At 43.5% G+C, this 22,717-nt stretch overlaps 1 protein-coding gene across 1 annotated transcript in view; it reads right to left on the bottom strand.

Moving 5' to 3' along the window:
* CAMKMT (calmodulin-lysine N-methyltransferase) overlaps window positions 1-22,717 on the bottom strand; it is a 277,215-nt gene that overhangs the window by 245,029 nt on the left and 9,469 nt on the right. Inside the window, exon 3 of the mRNA XM_083361603.1 lies at window positions 4,615-4,679. Coding sequence (XP_083217729.1) covers window positions 4,615-4,679 — 65 coding nt within the window. The remainder of the gene's footprint in view (window positions 1-4,614; window positions 4,680-22,717) is intronic.

Genomic DNA, 22,717 nt, shown 5'->3' with positions numbered 1-22,717 from the left:
TGGCTAATGACAATTCACCAGCATTGTCAACCACTGAGTGTCTTTCTGTAATGATACTGCAAAACATTTTTGAAAACAAAGACCAAATGGTCTTTTTAACTTGGAAGATAAATAGCTAATAACAGTCTATGAATGTAAAGGACTTATTTTTATTACATAGATAAAAGACTTTCCATTCTTCTAAAATATGTTCTGTTCATAGCAATATACTTACAGCTCTTACCATTATATATATATATATATATGGTAGTCCAGACAAAAAAACAAAACTATGATTACTAACACTACCTTTATTGTAAGATTACAATAACAGTATCTTGAAACTCTGAAAACATTTCCCTTGTCCCCTGTCTTTACTTTCCAGATATAGGGAGGGCACATTCTAAGACAGGGCTTTTCAACCAGTGGTATGCGTACCACCAGTGGTACTTTAACACCTGGCAGTTGGTACGCAACCCCTAGCCAAGTGTAGCTAGGGGAGGGAACCAGCTAAAGCGGTGCTGCTCAGACCTGGAGGAGATCAGCTGGAGCTGCAGAGCTTGGCAGAAGCCCCAGGATCTGTGCACATGGCGACGTGGTAATTGGAGCTTCTGGCACACCCGGAAGAGAAAAGGCGGAGGAGGGTGGAGAGAAGAGAAGTATAAAAGGGGCAGACCAAGAAGAGAAGAAGCTTTTCTTACCAAAGCAGTGAGGAGAGAGAGCGAGAGTGGCCTGTTTTCAGAGGAAAGGTGAGTGAGCGAGTGGTGATGTTTTCAGGAGAAGGGCGAGCAAGTGGCCTGTTTAGTGAACGGCGTGTTTTGGGGGGAAGGGTGAGTTAGCGAGTGGCCTATTTAGTGAGCGGCGTGTTTTCGGGGGAAGGGCATGTGGGCAAGCGGCGTGGTTTTGGGCAAAGGGTGAGTTAGTGAGCAGCCTGTTTAGTGAGTGGCATGTTTTCGGGCAAAGGGTGAGTTAGCGAGCAGCCTGTTTAGGGAGCGGTGTGTTTTCGGGCAAAGGGTAAGTAAGCGAGCTGTAGTATTGAAGTTCAGCAACAACAAATGTTGTAACATTAATTTAAGAGAGTTGCAGCTGGCCTGTCTGTGAGAATTGATCCTCTTTAGGACTTCTTTTCTCTGACAAAAGCAAGGAGGGGAGGGGTATGGATGATCTCTATGTAAATCAGGTGGTTTTGAAGAAGGATATCCATTGCTTTCTGAAAAGTACTTAGAAAGGCGCTCTCAACTTAAATAAAATACGTAAAATTCTTTAGTGCAGTTTTGTGGGTGGGAGCAGATGCTTCTATGTAGCTAGGCAGCCACATCAGTAAAAGGTCTGAAGCAGCATTGCTTTAATTGAAAAATGAGCTCTGACTGGTAGGCAGCTCACTGAACACCTTGCATGTGGAAGTTGGTTGCACAACAGTTAAATTTTTAGACATGTGAATATTTCTGTGGTAAGGTAATCATTACTAGAAAATGGATTAAATATAAATTACTGATAAAAGTAGTCATCATTTAGTGACTGCCTCATTTAGCAACTGTTCAGAGTTAACAACTGATGGAAAAAATAACTGGGCAACCTATCCTTGCATTTAGAATCTTTGCAGGTCTGTAAAGCTGAGCAGAGGTCCTAAGCACAGCAGTGGAATCTCTTAGCTACTGCCTTAATAATGAACAAGTAACCAGTTCCAAATGTGGATGGTAATTGAAGATATCTGTATTGTCAAAGCCCAAAGTGCAGATATTTTCAGAATAAGTGACCAAATACAGTAAATCTATCTGAAAAGCTTCTCAAATGTGGAGCATCTGTTCTCAGGCAGCGAGAGCCAAGGTGAGATATGATGGGAGCTGCTCTGAAGCAATCTCCATTTCATTTTCCTTTCTACTGTTTCGATTCAGAGGACAACACAGCAGTGTGTTTTCGTTGGAAGGGCGAGCGGCCTGTTTTCAGAGGATGAGAGAGAGAGAGAAGAAGAACAGCCGAGCAGCCACCTGACCATCAAGGAAGTGGTGCATATTAATAAATATGGAGAAATTCATCATATGTTCATCAGTGCAAAAGAAAAATGATTCAACAAAGGAACCACCACCGAAGAAATTAAAATTGGCACCAAATCGAAAATACAGTGAAGATTATTTGAAGTTTGTATTTTATTTCCTGGAAGAGAACGATCAGCACCTTCCTGTTTGTGTTATCTGCAGTGAAGTATTATCCAAGCATTCCATGAAGCCTTCTTTGCTCCAGAGACATTTTACAACAAAACATAAAGAGCACATTGAAAAGCCAGTAGCATTTTTTGTGAAGAGAGATGAATTTATAAAACACCGTGCTGCTTTCGTGAAGTCCACAACTATCTCAAAAAAATGTCTGGAAGCATCTTATGAATTGTCCTTGATAGCAGCTAAACGAAATAAGCCTCACACAATCGTGGAAGAAGCCGTGGTTCCCTCTGCCATTGCAATTGCTTCACTTCTCTTTGATGGAAAAATGGCTGATGCCATTTGTAATATTCCATGTTCTGATAACACCGTCCAAAGATAAATACAAGATATGGCCACAGATGTTATTCAACAAGTGGTGGAAAAGATCACAGCAGCAGAAAAAAATTGCATTTCAATTGGGTGAAAGCACTGACATCGCTGGTGAAGCACAATTAATTGTCTTTGTGTGTAGTTCCTGATCCGGACGATATAGTGGAACACGTATTATTTTGCCGCCTACTACCTGGCAGAACGACTGAGGAAGAAATATTCACAATAATCGACAAATTTTTCAGTGAATATGGAATATTATGGACTTGGTGTATAGGAATTTGTTCTGACGGCGCAGCAGCTATTACAGGAAGAGCTTCAGGGGTGATAGCATGAGCTAAGACAAGAAACAGTTCCATTGTTTCAAATCATTGCATCTTGCATAGACATGCACTTGCCTCTAAATGGATGAGACCAGTGTTACATGAGACTTTGGAGGATGCTACAAAAATAATAAATTTCATCATTGAATGGACATTTATTCTGGCAATTATGCAAGGATTTGGATTCTGAGCACAACACTCTTCTCTTTCATACAGAAGCACGTTAGTTGTCAAGAGGTAAAACACTATCGAGATTATTCAAGATGAAATGCAGCTATTCCTGACAAATGTTTCATCACCCCTAGCAGAAAAGTTTGAAAATATCTTCTGGGTATCCTGCCTTGCCTATTGGCTGACATATTTAAAGAGCTAAATGAACTTAATTAGTCGCTGCAGGGCCACGGTCATAACGTGTTTGCTATGGAAGACAAAGTTTGTGCCTTCCACAAAAAAAATCTCTCTGTGGATAAGACAAGTAAAAAAAAAAGGAAATATTGCATCATTTCCCAATGTGTCAGACTTTATTGAATTAAATTCTAAATTGCACACAGAGTTTGCGTTCTAGTTTCCATTTGTGTCAAGAGGATGTGATACTAGAATTTGCTGGGTTGCATCACCCTTCATCATGGACAACATTATGAACTCTGACCTTTCCTCTCCAGAGCAAGAAGCACTTCTGGAATTGACATCAAACCACAATTGGGAGGAACTTTTTAATGAAAAAAACACTGACCGAGTTCTGGAGCCATGTTGCAAAACTGTATACCCGGAAGTGGGGGTGGGAAAGCTATTGCAGCCTTACTACCATTTGGTTCCACATACTTACGCGAGAAGGCATTTTCTTCATTAACATGTATAAAAGCTAAGGAAAGGAATTGTCTTCAGCTGGAATCTGACTTAATTCTGTCAGTAAGCACTCTCCAGCCACGACTGCAAAGATTAATGGCAGAGAAGCAGGCATAAGTTTCCTATTAAAAGTGTGGTAAGTGGGTGTACTTTATCACGGTTTTCCTTTTTTTTGGTCATTAAGTTTTTGACACCTTGCTAAGCCACTGGTGGTACTCAAATATTGTCATGTCCTAAAGGTGGTACAGTCTGTGAAAAGGTTGAAAAGCCCTTAGGAATCTAAGATACCTACTCCAACCCCATTCCTCTTTTCAACCCGGATTTTGTTTAACAGATCATTGTCTAGGCTGCACGTCTCCCTCCTGTTTCCCAAAGCTTTTCTTCCAATCCATTGCAATATATAGATATGTGATATTATAATCAGTTTTCAAGGCTCCGTGTGAAGCAGATATTTCAACTAAGATCCTCCCACAAGGAAGAAAAATGTTTCAAATGCAATTAAAGTCATAGCTATTTCAATATAAGCATTTATTAAATTATTTGTTACATCTGGTGCTTGCTATTGCTATATTCTTAAAAAAAAGAATGATAAAACATTCAGTTTACTATAAACCGTCTTTGTGTTCACTTTTAAATAAGTTGTGCTAAACATTAATTTTACCATATTTTGTTTAAGACATACAGATTTTTACATGTATAGAATTGTATAGGTTTATATTTAATTTGGTTTTATAGTCCTGTTATAGTGCCTGGCTTCCACACAATACCTTATTTCTTACTAGCACTTAAGTTACTTTCCCTTTGTCTGATTTTAGTTCAGGTTTTTCTTCTGGGTTATTCACGTTGAAAAAATACCTTGGCACAGATTTTTCTACTGAGATATATGCTAGATTTTATTAATGAAACAACCATAATCAAGAACCAAAGTCTTTACTTACAAACATTTCCTGTGTTGTCAAAACTTGTCAGAACATCTTCAACATTTAATAATCTTCTGTTGCATCTAAGAAAAAAAAAATAACCGTTATCAGTGCAAAAAAGGACAATGTCACAGGTAAAGCCATCACAATTTTTTTAAGTCTTACCACTAGAGGGAGAAAAGGAAAAAGTCCATACCCTATTACTCTGTGATCAAATTGTAACTCATTCACCACTGAAATGTAAGGAGAAATTTCCCTTTGTGAAAGGGGAGAACCTGAAGATAAAATGAGCCATTTTAATAGGCAATATACTGGTGTTCTCATTTCTTCATCCAAGTTTTTCCCCCCCTCCTTTCTGTTCTGGGCCCCTTCTTCTCTCATTTCCTCTTTCCTTGCACTTTTCCTCATCCATTTTTTTTTATTGAAAAGTTTTACAGTACATTTTATTTTTAACAAAACAAAACCCCTCCCAACCCCCTCCCCTCTTCCCAACCCTCCCCAACACCTCCCTCCCTCCCCCTCCCCCCTCCCCGACTTCCCAGAGCTAAATACAAGGTATAAAAATAGAGACAATCATAATCCACCATATGCAAACAACAATAAACTATTAAACCTATCGCACTTTAACTCTTATAAAATAACTACAAGCAATATAAATATCACATCAATACTTATTCAAATGCTAAATGAAACTTTTTAGTCCCATATTTATTCTGGATGTAATCAATCCATTTTTTCCACTCCACAATATATCTCTGTTGCGAATGGTCTTTCAAATACGCTGAGATCTTTGCCATTTCCGCCAGGTTGGAAACTTTTAAAGTCCATTCTTCTATAGTCGGCAGTTCTTCCTTCTTCCAATATTGCCCTACTAAAAGTCTTGCTGCCGTAATTAAATTCAACATCAACTTAGTGTCCACAACAGTAGTGTCAGTAGTAATGCCCAGTAAAAACAATTGCGGACAAAACTTTATCCTTTTCTTAAATATCTTCTGCATATTCCACCAAATTTTAATCCAAAATGCTTTAACCTTTTTACAGGTCCACCATATATGAAAATACGTTGCATCTTCACCACCACACCTCCAACATTTAGGCTGGCAGTTCGGATACATACTTGCTAGTTTTTTAGGATCTAAATGCCACCTATAAAACATTTTATAAAAGTTCTCTCTTAAATTTTGAGCTTGCGTAAATTTTACATTTCTCACCCAAATCTTTTCGCAAGTATCCATTGTAATGACTTCTTGAAAATTCTGAGCCCACTTTATCATACAATCTTTAACAAGTTCTGTCTCTGAATCAATTTACTTTTCCTCATCCATTTGTGCTTTGTGTACCACAGCTGCTGATTCATATTGGTTCTTTTTGTTATTATAAGGCACAACCATATTAAGACTTCAGAATACAAAAGAAAACTGTAACTATTATTCCAACTGAACCATTTCTAATGTTTTCATTAGAAATGGTTGCACATGCAAAATCTCTCACTCAGTGACAAATAGATTCTTGACTTCTTACCTTTCTCGGTACAAGATCAGCAATACACCGTTATTAATACAAGTCACCATAGCAACTATATCTATAATGCAAAGTGAATGTGATCAAACCTTCAATCTCTTTCTGGAATACAGATGTGCCTCAACAAATAAGAACTACGTAAAATTGAGCTGTTTCCATAAATAATATACATGGGAAGCTGGAACTGTTCACTCAGATGTATATTTTCAAATGAACAGTAAAATGTAGTCAATGTTCATTGTCCTATATATTGTTAGATGTTAAGAATTCAAAACCTACACAGTATATAAAATACTTAAGTCTTAATCTCCTTAAGATTCTGTGAGAAGAATCCAGAGAAAGAAATATTTTGGGAAATATTAAAAAGGCAGAATAGAGACTTCCGCTTTTGCGCAGTAGTGACCGGTCGCAGGCTTGTGCATTCTCTGCACCCCTGCGGCTAATTACGCCCTGCCTGGGGACCCTAAATGGGTCTAAGTCGCCCTGGAGAAGCAAGAAGAAAGAAGGGTGCTCCAGAGACTCTGGAACAGTGGCAGCCGTTCCGTTCGACTTGGGGAAAGCCTTCTAACCCGACAGGAGAAAGGCTTGCCATATTGCATCGACCAGCCCAAGCTACTAGCAACCGAAGTCCAAAAGCACTAACCAGCACAACTGTGAACAGCGTGCTTGAAACTGGGTGAGGAATTCAATCTTCTCTTTTCTATTCTACATTTAAATTCCTGGAAAAGATCCCTAAGAAGCAAAATACCTACAAAAAGGAAGGAGGGGGATTATTTTACAAATGTAACCCAGACAACACACTGTTCACCAATTATTGTGATTTATGTTTTTTAAAAATCAATAACATATATTACAAAAAAATAAAAATAAAAAGGCGGAGTATATTTCCAGAAAGAAATAATGGAGAAGATCTTTAAAAAGGCAGAAACCTTACCACCATCACCACCCCAGCCAGACAACTCAGCAGAAACCAGCTTTTAGAAATGCAGATGTAATGATCCATTCAGGAAGGTTGGAGCCTTCCAGCTAGAAACTGAAGAAATTAGGAAGACAAAGACCCTTAAAATCTACATATCCCACCCAAATTCTAAGGACAGGAAACATAACAGGATTAACCCACCACCATCAGAATACCAGAAAGGCACACTCACACTCAGGTCAAAGTACATGACACAGGAAATACAAAGCCTCAAACAGGAACAGGAAACAACCTCAAGAGCCCCAGAAGGTATAAAAACCCCTCCCTGCTACATGTGGTCACTTTTTTCCCCAGAGCCATCTTTCTGTCTGGCTCTCCTCTTCAATAAACTACAGCCTTCTTTCTAAAGCAGTCTCCATGTTGTTTATTCCCGGCTTGAACTGGACCCTGTTGAAGATTTTTCCTTCAACAATTGAAAATATCCTAAGTAAACAAAAAAAACCAATTAACACAAGAACAAAAAACAGGAGTGTTCTACAACATGCAGTGTACAGACTGTAACAGCCACAATGTAGGACAGACAGGCAGAAAATTAGCAGAGGTCATCCATGAATAGAAACTATCAGACAGATGAAAACTCTTTAATCTCACAATACATAGATAGATTCAGCCATAGTTTCAATTGGGAAACTGAGTATCCTAAAGCAACCGAAACCTAAAAATACTAGCGAATTCCTGAGTTTTGCATTCAGACAAATCAGCCAACAATAAACTCATGGAGATAAGCCACATTTACATGTCATTCAAAAGAGACAATGAAAAAAGCTAAGAAGGAAATAAAAAGACCAGAACTGTTCCTCACCAGCAAACAATATCCAGATAAGCAGAGATTCACATTAGACAATCAATCTAGCAGAAAACAATATCCTAATCAAGCAGAACACAAACGATTCCGATGCTCAAACTTGAGCTACATATATTCAGTTCTGGATTTTCTCCAGATGGATTTGTCCCTAAACTGGTCTTTCAAGTGTTCCATTGGTTTACCCATCACCACTATAAGTGAAACATCTGCTTCTGGTCATCCTCTTCTCCTCTTTCCTTCCACCTTTCTCTCAGAGACGTAGGTCTTCACATAATATTATTTGTGCCCTAGTGAGAAAACTAGACTGATTTTTATCTATGTGGTTTTTTATATAAATAAAAAGTGGTTTACCGTTGCCTTCTCATGGGCACTATTAATTGATGCCTTTTCCATTGCCACTGTGACATTTTGTCTCCAGCATCTTCTTATATTGCTGCTTCCCAAAATAAATGCCTGGTTTCTTTAACTGGCAGTTGGGATAACCTTCATGCTTTGGTTGATCTTGCTGAGAATATATTCTTAGATATATAGGTCTAATATGTTTCACTAATCCCTTCCAGAATACCCACCACCACCACCACCACAATGAGGCATCACAGCAGGACTGCTGCTTTAAAAAGATTTCAATTAATTAAACTGCTTAAATTATTTGTGCAATCACATTAAGTTCCATGGTTGTCTTCCTTCCCCATCGCCACTATCACCCTACCACAGTCCTTGTTTTGATTGTTCTTTGAGTATCAGTTTTCCTGAAATGCAAAGTACACATTTAATTATGCATAGTTTTCATTTCCCTTAAAACTGGTTCCAAAAATAGAATATGTAACATACAATTCAAGGTGCTGATTATGTTTTTTAAAGTCATAAATGGCTTGAAACTATAGTACTTAAAAGACTGCCTGCTCCCACATGAATCAGTTCAGACCAGAAGAGTTTTTCTACTTTCTGTGAGGCCAGGCTAGTATCCACAGTGAAGTTTCAGAGAATTCCTATAATTCTCTATAATTCGTCTTGGTATTTTTCTTTGGCTTTCATTGCCTTTACATAGTAACTCTAGTACTGCTTCTTCCACTGATTGATATTTTGGATTTTATATTGAAGTTATTGTCTCTCTTACTGCTTCCTTTCCTGTACAGGTAGTCCTCACTTAAGGACTGCTCTGTTTAGCAATTGTTCAAGGTTATGATCGTGTTAAAAAAGTAACTTTATGACTGCTCCCTGCACTTTCAACCATTGCTGTATCCGTGCAGTCAACTGATCAAAATTCAGGTACTTCGCAACTGGCAGACATTTAAACAGTCACAGCATCCCAAGGTCACATGATCACCATTTCTGTACTTCAGACTTCCGCTAAGTAGAATCAATAGAAAACTGGAGGTAAAATGGCAAGTTGTGGTTTCATTTAATGACTATTTATTTATTTTATTTAGTTATATTTATATACCGCCCTATTCCCTGAGGACTCAGGGCGGTTTACAGGGAATTAAAAATCCACAATACAAAAATTAAGAACAAATTAAAAAGTATTAAATTAACCCTGTAGTCAGTTAAAAAGAACCCCAAATTAAAAATTCCTCCTCAGTCTGGGCCCGAGAGCTGAAAGAGCCAGGTCTTCAGGCCCCGGCGGAATGATCGGAGGTCGGGGGCAGTCCTCAGCTCCACCGGCAGCTGGTTCCAGAGGGCAGGCGCTCCCACTGAGAAGGCCCTATCCCTGGGTGTCACCCGCCGGCAATCTCTCACCGGCGGAACCCTGAGCAGACCCTCCCTGTGGGAGCGCACTGGGCGAAGGGTGTTTGATGCCGGCAGCAGGTGTTCCCTCAAATATCCCGGACCCAGGCCATGTAGGGCTTTATAGGTGATAACCAGCACCTTGAATTTCACCCAGAGGGCAACCGGAAGCCAATGCAGCTCGCGGAGTAGAGGTGTTACATGGGAGTATCGGGAAACCCCCATTACAACTCGCGCGGCCGCATTCTGCACCAGTTGAAGCCTCCGAGTGGTCTTCAAGGGCAGCCCCATGTAGAGAGCGTTACAGTAGTCCAAACGGGAGGTCACAAGCGCATGAGTGACTGTGCGTAGGGCGTCTCGGTCCAGATAGGGACGCAACTGGCGCACCAGGCGAACCTGTGCAAAAGCCCCCCTGGTCACGGCTCCTATGTGATCTTCAAAATTGAGCCGTGAATCCAGGAGGACACCCAAGTTGCGAGCCCTATCAATGGGGGGTAACACCTCACCCCCCATCATTAGAGGTGGAATAACATGGTTAACCCGAGACGCCGATATGCACAGCCCTATCCACAGGGGGTAAAAGCTCACCCCCCATAGAAAGATATGGAACATCCCAGGTGTCCCGGGAAGCCGATATGCACAGCCACTCAGTCTTGGCAGGATTGAGACGAAGCCTGTTTCTCCCCATCCAGACCTGAACCGCCTCCAGGCACTGGGACATCACGGAGAGGGCATCACTGGGTTGGTTCGGGGTGGAAAGAAAAAGTTGGGTATCATCAGCATACTGGTGATACCCCACCCCAAAACCACGAATGATCTCGCCCAGCGGCTTCATGTAGATGTTGAACAGGAGAGGTGAGAGAACCGACCCCTGAGGAACTCCACAAATGAGAGACCTGCAGCAGAGGTGAGTTTGTAAATCTATTGTGGTCACATGATGTCTTGTTTAACAGCCATTTTGCTTAGAGATAGAGTTGTCAGCCCTGTTTGGGATTGTTAAGCAAGGACTACCTGTTGCGTCATGCCTTAAACACTGGAAAGTGGTAGTACTGTATACCATCTCCTATTTATTCATTATTAAACAATTCATAATTGTGTAATTACGAACAATTAAAACTTTGTATAAGAAGAACATTGTTTTAATAGACAGTACAAAGTATACTATATTTTCTATAGATAGTTTTTATATAGTCAAAAATACTAGAATAGACTTTTACCAAAACTAGGAACACAGGGAAACAAAACTGTCCAAAAGAGATTTGCTTCCAGTCCTTTGAGCAAAGTAGAAGGAAAAAGAGGTACAAGATATTTGAAAAAATATTGTTACAAACAGTACTCACATAGGATAAATAGTAGTCACTGGATTTCTTTCATATTGGCTTCACAATCTTGTCGCAATAAATGTACTTATCTGACCCTCTGCATTCTGGAAAATGCATTCTTGCCTTGTTAGTGTGAGTAAAGTGACACATAAAAGATTTCTCTGCTTTTGGATATCTATCAACTTTTTGCCAAGAAAAATCACATCCCGTTTTAAAATCTTTATGTAATTTGTTTAAAAGTGGCATATGAATCAGTTACAAAAGTGCATGAAGTGGAAAATGTGTTTTGTTTCAAAACTGAAACAATAATAGTATTGCAAAAGTTCTGCTGATCCAGTCCAGCTGGGCCATGATTTAGCTGAAACAAAATTGGATTGTTGTTTCAACCAAAGCAAAATCCCCAAATGGTGTTTATGGATGAGAAGGCAAAGCTGCTATGCATTTCCCCTCCTTCCCAAGCAGTTCTAAGCATGCCACATCCATAAACCATCATTATACCTTTCCTCCCTTTTCTGCTTTGCCAATGTGGCAAATCCAAGTGGCTCACCCACTTCCTGATATTCCCAGGGCCATTCTTTCCCTCCCTCTTCTGCATTCCCTCAGTTGTCGTTGATATGTTTAGCTTTTTGCTGTTCTTATCTCACAACTCAAACCTCTCGGCGGCTTTCGATACCATCGACCATGGTATCCTGCTGCGGCGTCTCAGGGGACTGGGAGTGGGAGGCACGGTTTTTCAGTGGTTCTCCTCCTATCTCCTGGGACGCTCGCAGTCGGTGTTGGCAGGGGGGCAGAGGTCGACCCCTAGGACTCTCGCTTGTGGAGTTCCTCAGGGGTCGGTCCTCTCGCCTCTCCTGTTCAACATCTATATGAAACCGCTGGGTGAGATCATTCGTGGTTTTGGAGTTGGGTATCATCAATATGCTGATGATACCCAACTTTTTATTTCGACCCCAAACCACCCCAGTGATGCCCTCGCTGTGATGTCCCGTTGCCTGGAGGCGGTTCGGGTCTGGATGGGGAAGAACAGACTTCAACTCAACCCTGACAAGACTGAGTGGCTGTACATTCCGGCTTCCCGGGACACCTGGGATGTTCCATCTCTTTCTATGGGGGGTGAGCTTTTACCCCCTGTGGATAGGGCTCGCAACTTGGGAGTCCTCCTAGATTCACGACTCACTTTGGAGGATCATATAGTGGCCGTGACTAGGGGGGCTTTTGCCCAGGTTCACCTGGTGCGCCAGTTGTGGCCCTATCTGGACCGGGAGGCCTTATGTACGGTCACTCATGCGCTCGTGACCTCTCGCCTAGACTACTGTAATGCTCTCTACATGGGGCTTCCCTTGAAGACTACTCGGAGGCTCCAACTGGTACAGAATGCGGCCGCAAGAGTTGTCTTGGGAGTTTCCCGGTACTCCCATGTTACACCTTTGCTCCGTGAGCTGCATTGGTTACCAGTTGTCTTCCGGGTAAGGTTCAAGGTTTTGGTTATGATCTTTAAGTCCCTACATGGCATGGGTCCGCGATACCTCGAGGACCACCTGCTGCCGGCGTCGACTCCCCTCCGCCCTGTGCGCGCCCACACAGAGGGCCTCCTCAGGGTGCCTCCTGTCAAGGAATGTCAACTGGTGGCCCCCAGGGGGAGGGCCTTCTCTGTAGGTGCTCCGGCATTATGGAACCAACTGCCGGTTGAGCTCCGGATGGCATCAGACCTCCAATCCTTCCGTCGCGGGTTGAAGACCCATTTATTTGAACTAGCGGGTCTGGCCTGATGGGGGTACATGGGTTTTTTATAGGCTTGTTTTATTATTCTTGTTTTAACTTGGGCATTGATTTAATTGTCTTTTAATTTTTGTATTGTCATTTATATTTATGCCCTGTGAACCGCCCTGAGTCCCTTTGGGAGAAGGGCGGTATAGAAATCTCAATAAATTAAAATTAAATTAAATTAAATTTCAAACTCTAAAAATTGTATTAGTCTAATAATTAAACCCAGGTTAGTTCTGTATATCGACTGAATAATCAGATTTGGACATAAGCCACATGAAAGCAGTTGGTTAACGCACGGAACAGTTTTTAACTGAACTGTTGACACAGCACTATAAGCAGCTTGTGTTTCAAATAGGTCAGTTTGCATCTATGAAAACTTAGCATGGATTTCATTAAATTCATTCTATGGAGTCCAGTCAGACTTAACTCTAAGCAATAACTCTGTAGCCATTCATTTTATTTTTATCCCGCTTTTATTACTTTTTGCAAATAATTCAAAGTGGCAAACATATCCAACATACTTTCCTCCTCCTATCTTCCCCATAACTCTTGGGCTGAGTTGGGCTGAGAGAATGACTGGTAAAAGGTCACCCAACTGGCTTTCATGGCTAAGGCAAGACTAGAATTCACACTCTCCCACTTTCTAACCTAGTGACTTAACCACTAGATCAAACTGGTCTAGTCATTAAGTCACTAGGTTAGTAACTGGTCTAGTCCTCTATTCAGAAACTTACTTACACCAGAAAGTCACAAATCATATAATCCCACAAATATGGGTCCTGTTCTTTTTGAGTACAATAGAGAAGTAGCCTTAAAAACCAAGAAAAACTCTTCCCAAAGGCATATTTCAAAATCCATTTATTTGGCCAACACTGTGGTAAGAAGTGAGTGCTGCAGGGTGATGAGCAGGGTAAGCATGAGGTCAAACAAAATGTAAGTGTTGCATGCCATAGAATCAAAGATTAGATTCTTCAGTCCCAATGAATATGTGCATTGATAAACTGAACCAGTCAGTTCCTAGGACTATTAGTAAATTTAATGAGGATGCTAAGTAAAATTGTAGGGACTGCTAATGATTGTTGATAGTGAATAGGAGAGGATCAGTGCACTTAGACACAGATAAGAACAACCATGAATAGTTTCAACAAACAGAAGTTTCAAAAGGTTTGGGGGGGGGGACACAACCTACTTTATAACTGATTAAGTTTTCAGTGGTGCAAGTTCTATTTCTGTTTTGGTCTATAATGTAACAGGAATGACTAAATGACATCACATCAAATGTTTGCGATCCACTTCATGTCTAAATGCCTCATTTCTGACCCTGTGGGATCCTTGTCTTAAGGAAATTAGCAGCAAGGACAAAAGGAAATGGAACTTTATTTTAAAATTCTATAATTGGGAGAAGCACACCACAGGCATATTTTTCTTGTCTTGTTATACTCTTGTCCCCTTTATAGCATTTTATTCAAGTTTAAATATATTCTTTGCACATAAAGACAATAGGACAGTGCAAACAAAGGAGGAAATTATACAAACAATGCCAGAGAGTACATCTTGGTAGGCTTTAGTGGTCACAAGTCTGAGCTATTAACAGCAATTAAGGACAGTGCTAGACAAAACTATTCACAATACTTATTGAATTACAAGGACTTAACAAACTTTAAAAGTATAAACAGGAAGAAATTCAAACAATGCATGCTTATAGGCAGGTGAAGGTCAATCTTAACCAAGGTCTGAGAAACTTAACCTCTTAAGAATCTCTTCAGAGGTGGAGAAAAGATCCTGTAATGCTGACAACCCATTAGAATTACAATGGAAAATCTAGAAGGGAAATTCAAGGATAGAATAACAAGGAAAAAATATGAGATTAGATAAGATACCTAAGATACCTATTAGCAAAGTAGCACATAAGTAGCACAGCAATGAAAAAAGTAAAACAGGAAAATGAGAAAAGCTTCTTAAAGGTCAGTATCAAGAACAAATTATAAGGGTGTAAAAAGTAATTGTGAAAATCTGTGAAAACTTTGTGAAAACATAGTTTCTATGACCTCATTTTTTGATAGTTTAGACTTACTTCAATTTACCCATTTAGCTGGTGTTCTGGAAGGAGATGTTTTTAGCTGTGCATCTTTTATAAAATAGCCATATTCTCTATAATATGAATGTAGACATTGCATACATCACAATTTTCTTGGAAAAAAAGTAGAGCTCTGCTAAGGCCTATGAATATGAGTCCAATTTTTGAAATATAGGGAAAGAAGAGAGAGAGATCTTAGATAGCTTCTGCTGTTTAAATAATTTAATTTAATTTAATTTAATAATATTTGTATACCGCCCTTCTCCCTGAGGACTCAGGGCGGTTCACAGGGCAGAATAAAATACTACATACAAACGTTAAAACAAGATTAAATAATTGCCCATATTAAAACAGTTGGAATAAAATTCTAAAACAACAATTTAAAATTAAAGCAAAAAATTAAAAAAACCCACCAATCCCCATCAGGCTAGGCCGGCTTGTACAAACAGAAACGTCTTGAGGTCGCGGCGAAAGGAGCGAAGATCGGGCGCCATGCGGAGCTCTACCGGTAGCTGATTCCACAGCTCCGGAGCGCCCACAGAGAAGGATCTCCCCCTGGGGGCCACCAATCGACATTCTCTGATCGGTGGCACCATGAGAAGGCCCTCTCTGTGGGAACGCACAGGGCGCAGGGAGCTTGATGCCGGCAGCAGATGTTCCCTAAGGTACTCCGGCCCTATGCCATGAAGGGCTTTAAACACTGTTACCAGTACCTTGAATCTCACCCGGAAGACAACTGGCAACCAATGCAGCTCACGGAGCAGCGGTGTAACGTGGGAGTATCGGGAGACTCCTAACACAACTCTCGCGGCTGCATTCTGTACCAGTTGGAGCTTCCGGGTGGTCCTCAAGGGCAGCCCCATGTAGAGAGCGTTGCAGTAGTCCAGACGAGAGGACACGAGCGCATGAGTGACCGTGCACAAATCATCCCGGCTAAGATAGGGCCGCAACTGGCGCACCAGGCGAACCTGGGCGAAGGCCCCCCTAGTCACAGCTCCTATATGGTCTTCCAAAGTGAGCCGTGAATCTAGGAGGACTCCCAAGTTGCGAGCCCTATCTACGGGGGGTAATAATTCACCCCCCATAGCCAGAGGTGGAACATCCGAATAAACCCGGGATGAAGGTATGCACAGCCACTCAGTCTTGTCGGGGTTGAGTTGGAGTCTGTTCCTCCCCATCCAGACCCGAACCGCCTCCAGGCACCGGGACATCACGTTGAGGGCATCACTGGGGTGGTTTGGGGTCGAAAGGAAAAGTTGGGTATCATCAGCGTACTGATGATACCCAACTCCAAAGCCACGAATGATCTCACCCAGCGGTTTCATGTAGATGTTGAACAGGAGAGGCGAGAGGACCGACCCCTGAGGAACTCCACAAATGAGAGACCTCGCGGTCGACCTCTGCCCTCCTGCCAACACCGACTGCGAACGTCCCCGGAGATAGGAGGAGAACCACTGTAAAACTGTGCCTCCCACTCCCAATCCCCTGAGACGCCGCAGCAAGATACCATGGTCGATGGTATCGAAAGCCGCCGAGAGGTCTAATAGGACTAGAACAGAGGAATATCCCCTGTCCCGAGCCCTCCAGAGATCATTCACCAGCGCGACCAATGCCGTCTCCGTGCTGTGCCCGGGCCTGAAACCCGATTGGTACGGGTCTAGATAATCCGCTTCATCCAGGACCAGAGGGAGCTGATGCGCCACCACACTCTCAACAACCTTCGCAAGGAAGCGAAGGTTGGAGACAGGACGAAAGTTGTTTAATACAGCTGGGTCCAAGGCAGGCTTCTTGAGGAGAGGCCTCACCACCGCCTCTTTCAAGACGGCGGGGAAGCTACCCTCACTCAAAGAAGCCGATATAACTGCCTGGAACCAGCTGCGTGTCCTCTCCCGGGCTGCATAAACCAGCCAGGAAGGGCACGGGTCCAATAAACACGTGGTGGTGCTCAGTCTCCCCATGATCCTGTCCACTTCCTCCGGAGTCACAGAATCAAACTCCTCCCAGGTGATATCGACAAGATCGCCAGTGTCCTGATCGTCAGACTCTGCCCAGTCAGAGTCCAGACCGGTCCGAATCCGAGCGATTTTGTCCGACAGATGTTGGTTAAACTCCTCAGCACGACCCTGCAAGGGATCCTCCCTCACCTCCTGATTTAGGAGGGAGCGAGTCACCCTAAACAGGGCGGCTGGGCGATTATCTGCGGACGCGATAAGGGTGGCGAAGTGGTTAGACCTCGCCTCCCTTATCGCAGCGAGATAAGACCTAATGTAGGCTCTTAGTCGCAATCAGTCGGATTCGAATCGGCTGGACCTCCAACCGCTCTCTAGGCCCCGTCTCCGACGCTTCATCTCCCGAAGCTCCGCAGAGAACCATGGAGCTCGACGGGATCTGCACCGGGTCAGGGGCCGCAGGGGTACAACTCGGTCAAGAGCCTCAGTGGCCGTCCTTTCCCAGGCTTCCACTAAGGCATCTGCCGAGCTGTGAGCAAGGGAGGCAGGTGGGGACCCCAGCGCTGCCTGGAACCTCTGGGGATCCATTAAGCGTCTGGGGCGGTACCATTTAATTGGTTCCAAACACCCATGGCGGGGGGTGGCAAAACGGAAGACCAGCCGCAGGAGATGATGATCGGTCCATGACAGGGGCATAATAATTGGAGAGCCCCCACCAAGATCATCTAACCACCGTCCAGATAAGAAAACTAGGTCAAGGGTGTGGCCTCCCTCATGAGTCGGTCCCGAAATTACTTGCATCAGGTCCATGGCCGTCATGGAAGCCATGAACTCCCGAGCCAACTCAGATGAACCTCCCAGCGATGGTAGATTGAAGTCCCCCAAAACTATAAGTTTCGGGAACTCAACCACCAGCCCAGAGAGGACATCGAGCAGCTCAGGCAGGGCTGCTGCTGCGTGACTAGGCGAAAGGTACACCAGCAGCAGGCCCAACTGCGCACCAGGGCCGCATCTCAGAAAGAGAGACTCACACCCGACTATCTGAGGAACAGTGGCCTCCCGCGGACACAAGGTCTCCCTCATAACAACAGCCACACCCCCACCCCTACCCTGAGCCCGAGGCCGGTGCAGCACCCGGAAACCTGGTGGGCAAAGGTCAACCAGAGGAATCCCGCCCTCTGGGCCCAACCAAGTCTCCGTGATGCAAGCCAGGTCCGCCTGCTCACCCTCGACCAGATCACGAACGAGAGGAGCCTTATTAGAGACGGACCTGGCGTTCAAATACACCAGCCGGAGCTCAGGGGGCTGCACACCCTCACTCCCGGGCCCTTGGGGTAGAGCCAGAGGGTCGGAGTGCCCCACCGCTTGTAAGCAGCGGAGAGGCCTTCCCTGAGATCGATACGGCCCTCTGCTCCTACATCTGCTGCCATTCCCTGATGTCGTGGGAATAGGTAGCCCCACGACCAGCCCTGGAGCCCCGGAGGTGACCGACCCCCGCTCCTCCCCCCTGCGATCTCCATCGGCCCTAGCCAGAACAGCGGTGGTTGGATAGCCCCCCTTATCCAAACAACCAAAAGAACCCTCCCGCCTCCCTAACCCCCTAAAAAATTTTGAAAGAAAAATAATCAGGGGCCTCTTATTAGGTCTACGTCGAAGGCCCCTACCCGTGCCCAGCCAACTCTCAGGGTCCCAATAAATGGGCCCTTCCTCGAGGTTATGATTGGCTGGCAAGGCGGGTCGCACCCAGGAGGGGGGAGCACCCCTGAGGGCGCACAAGTCCGTGGAAGAATATTTAAAGGAAGGCATAAATAGCAGTCCGGATCGCAGGCAGTCCATAGATAATAGTCCATGAGGAGGATCTATTTGGAAAGGGAGTCCCAGGCCTCCGTCCAGCCGCTGCCACTCAGCTGGATAAACCCCCCGGGCAGGCCTGCCACCGTCCTCTCACTACGGCCACAGAGCCAATTCTCGGGGGGATGGAAGTCTGGAGCAACCACACTGGGTATGGCCTGCCCCATAGAGCTCTCACCTCTAGGGGCAGCAGATGTAAATTCGGCCATCCTCTCACAATGGCAATACCCAGAGTTCTCTGTCCTTTGGGGTGTAAGGGGCAATGCGCAGTTGATTGTGAAAACAGAACAAGCCATCATAGTCAATTCTAATAACAGCCAAGTCCCCCGTTGTCCCGTAATTCCTAGAGGTTGTAACTGACCACCAGTCCATAGGCCCTCAGTTCCATAATTATTAGGGCCTTCCAGACTGTGGTCAACAAAGATTGGATCCCCCAGGTCCATTAAATTCCCCACCGGTCTTCCAAAATCCTTCGAAATGATCCAAGTCCACAAGGCTCCACTGGGCTCCACCGGAATCCACCGGCTAGCCCAGGAACCTTCAGGGCCATCAGAAACAGTGGGGGTGCCAACCCATCTGGGATATGCAGAACCAACCGGGGGGCCGGCGAACCGGCCATAACGCCATCGCTGAATCACCGAAGCCGCTGCCGCTGGGCCGCTATGGACACTGCCGCCGCCATCACCGTAGCCACCGTAACGCCGCCAAGGCCGCAGACAATCCGGGGAGAGCCACCGCCACCGCCGATGAAAAACGGGCCAAAAAGGCCCAGGTGGCAGCAGGACAAACGGTTCGATAAATGCAGGCCAGACCACAATAGTCGATGGTAAAGTGGCCCGAAAACGGCCCGGGAACAACGCCACCGCCGCCGCCATCGCCGTCGCCATTAGGATGACCCAAAGCGTCGTCGTCGATGCAGGCAAAAAGCAGGTAGAAAGCAGAGGCAGGCCGGTCGAAAAGAAAACAATAGAAAGGCGGGCCAAACAGCTCGTAACTCATAAACAGCTCCGTCGCCGCCGCCGTAGCACCGCCGCCGCCAGCCGCCGGGAACTCCAAATGCCGCCGCCGAAGAAGCCGAGACCGCCCGACATAGCCGGAAACTCCCGACAACCAGCTGAGCAGCCGAGCAGCTGAGAAGATAACAAGCCGGCAGCCCAGCGAAATGCCGAAATGCCGGTCAAGCTGATAAAACCTAACCAATGGCAAATTCATCGCTGCCACCCTTCCCCCAACCCAGGGCATAAAGGAAAAAGCCCTGAGGGGCTCCTAGGACGCCTATCTTCTCGGACCTGCAGAGCTCAACCTCACACGGCCGCCCGCACGTCCGCCATCTTGGAAAAAGCATTTAAGGAGGAATAAATAGACAGGAAATACATGTCAATGTGTGATTTTTTTATTTAAAATTTAAATTTTATTTAAAATTATTTAAAATTTTGTCTTGCTTCACTTTACTTGTTTGTGTTTGCTCAGTCCTGGCTGAGGAAGATGTAGGAACTATCTGCTACAGTAAAATCTTCCCCACTTGCTACATTAGTTGATTCAGTGTCTGAATTAACTAGTTCCTCTGAGTTACAACTTTTTTGAGTTACAACTTTTTTGTGACACTAGAAAAATGGTGATTGGCCTATGGTCAGCAGAATTCCAAGAGTTTAACTACTGTTTAAATCCTGGTGTTGTAACACAAGGTTTCCTCCTATAGCCTTGGGAGTAGAAATAGCCAGACTTGTTGCCACACTTCACTACAGGCAAAGTCTAATTCATGACTCTTCAATACATTCACCATAATAAATAAAAGTTTTATTGGTATTAGAAGAAGCCACATTTGTGAAGAAAATCAACTAGTTTATAACACAGGAATCTGACTCTATATGTCAAGCCCAGGGTTTAAATCTCAGGTCTCTTTCTCCTACTTTCATTGTAGTAGACATTATGCAAGATAAGAATGTAAAATATATAATATTTAAAATATGAAAAAGAAATGTACCCACTGAACCTAATGCTGTATGAGCCTGTAAGAATTCTGTGAGTGTTCCAAATCCATGTGATCAGAAAAGCTTTGTTTACAGATAGAATCCCTTAAAAAACACATTGGTAGAGTAAGTCCTCACTGTAATTACAGAAGCAAAACTAGGAGCAAATGTACAGTAAGAATTGGTAATGCCAAAAGACTACATAGCCCTGAAAGTGCTAGGGGATAGGGGACTGCCTTAATTACTACTATCTGAATTCTTTTTGACAAAATACAGTACAGTTACCTGAATGACTCAATAAAGGCAGATGAAAAACACATTTCTTGAACTCTCTGTAGAGGTTAAAGATTGAAGACATCACCCAAACTTGATCAGTACAGACAGGAGGATCCTTAAAGTGAAGAGGCACATTGTCCCAGGGCCAGGCATGACAATACATTTCCACTCTGGGCACTCAACCCTGTATCCAAAAACTTGCTTGCTTCAGTGCTCACAGACATAACCCACCTAGGTAAATTACTGTCTTCTAAAAGGGACAGATTAGAGGCTACTTGTATGCAGAAAAATACAGTAATCCCGACGTAGATTTACAGGTTTTAAATGTTATGCTTTTTCCTCCTGCCTTTTTCTATCCCAATTCTCTTCCCAAATTTGAGATTGGGTCGAGAGACATGCTCAGTATTTACAGTACAGTTCTGTCCAGTGGTGGGATTCAAATATGTGAACAACCAGTCCTCTATGTGGATGCTGCTTCCAGAAATCCATTCTGGGCCTGGACAACAAAAAATTAGCTACTGCTTCTGCCGATCTGGTGCGAACTGGCTGAATCCCAACACTGGTTCTGTCTAACCTGAGAACTGCTGTTTCCTGTTTAACTAGCTTCTGAATTTATAATGAAGGAGAAAAACTCAATGGCATTGAAGCAGAAATTGTTTTATTACTAAATAATAATAATAATAATAATAATAATAATAATAATAATAATAATAATAAGAAGAAGAAGAAGAAGAAGAAGAAGAAGAAGAAGAAGAAGAAGAAGAAGAAGAAGAAGAAGAAGAAGAAGAAGAAGAAGAAGAAAGTTGGAAGGGACCTTGGAGGTCATCTAGTCCAACCCCCTGCTCAGGCAGGAAACCCTATACCATTTCAGGCAAATGGCTGTCCAGTCTCTTCTTAAAAACTTCCAGTGTTGGAGCATTCACCGCTTCTGGAGGCAGGTTGTTCCACTGGTTAATTGTTCTAACTGTCAGGAGGTTTCTCCTTAGTTCTAGGTTGCTTCTCTCCTTGACTAGTTTCCATCCATTGCTTCTTGTCCTGCTTTCAGGTGCTTTGGAGAATAGCTTGACTCCCTCTTCTTTGTGGCAACCCCTGAGATATTGTAACACTGCTTATCATGTCACCCCTCGCCCTTCTCTTCATTAAACTACACATACCCAATTCCAGCAACTGTTCCCTATATGTTTTAGCCTCCAGTCCCCCAATCATCTTTGTTGCCCTTCTCTGTACCCTTTCTAGAGTCTCAACATCATTTTTACATCGTGGTGACCAAAACTGGATGCAGTATTCCAGGTATGGCCTTACCAAGGCATTGTAAAGTGGTATTAGTACTTCATGTGATCTTGATTCTATCCCTCTGTTAATGCAGCCTAGCACTGTGTTGGCTTTTTTGGCAGCTGCAGCACACTGCTGGCTCATATTTAAGTGATTGTTCACTAGGACTCTGAGATCTCTCTTACAGTTACTACTATTGAGCAAGGTACCACCTATACTATACCTGTGCAGTTCATTTTTCCTGCCAAAATATAGAACCTTACTTTTTCACAATTGAATTTCATTTTGTTAGATAGCGCCCAGTGTTCGAATCTGTCCAGATATAATGTAAATTATATCTACAGCATTCCTCTAGTCCACTAATTTTGACACTTGGTCAAAGAATGTAATAAGATTTGTCTGGCATGATCTGTTTTTGACAAACCCATGTTGACTTTTAGTGACGACTTTGTTTGCATCAAGGTGTTCGCTGATTTGTTGTTTGATTATCTTTTCCAGAATCTTCCCAGGTATTTTTTTTATTTTATTTTAATTCCATTTATATCTCGCCCTTCTCCGAAGACTCAGGGCGGCTTACAAGCTTAGCAGTAGCCTTCATTCTATG

The sequence above is a fragment of the Vipera ursinii genome, assembly GCF_947247035.1.
Source record: "Vipera ursinii genome assembly, chromosome: 1".
NCBI classification, from domain to species: Eukaryota; Metazoa; Chordata; class Lepidosauria; order Squamata; family Viperidae; genus Vipera; species Vipera ursinii.
This window is presented reverse-complemented; position numbering and strand designations above follow the sequence as displayed.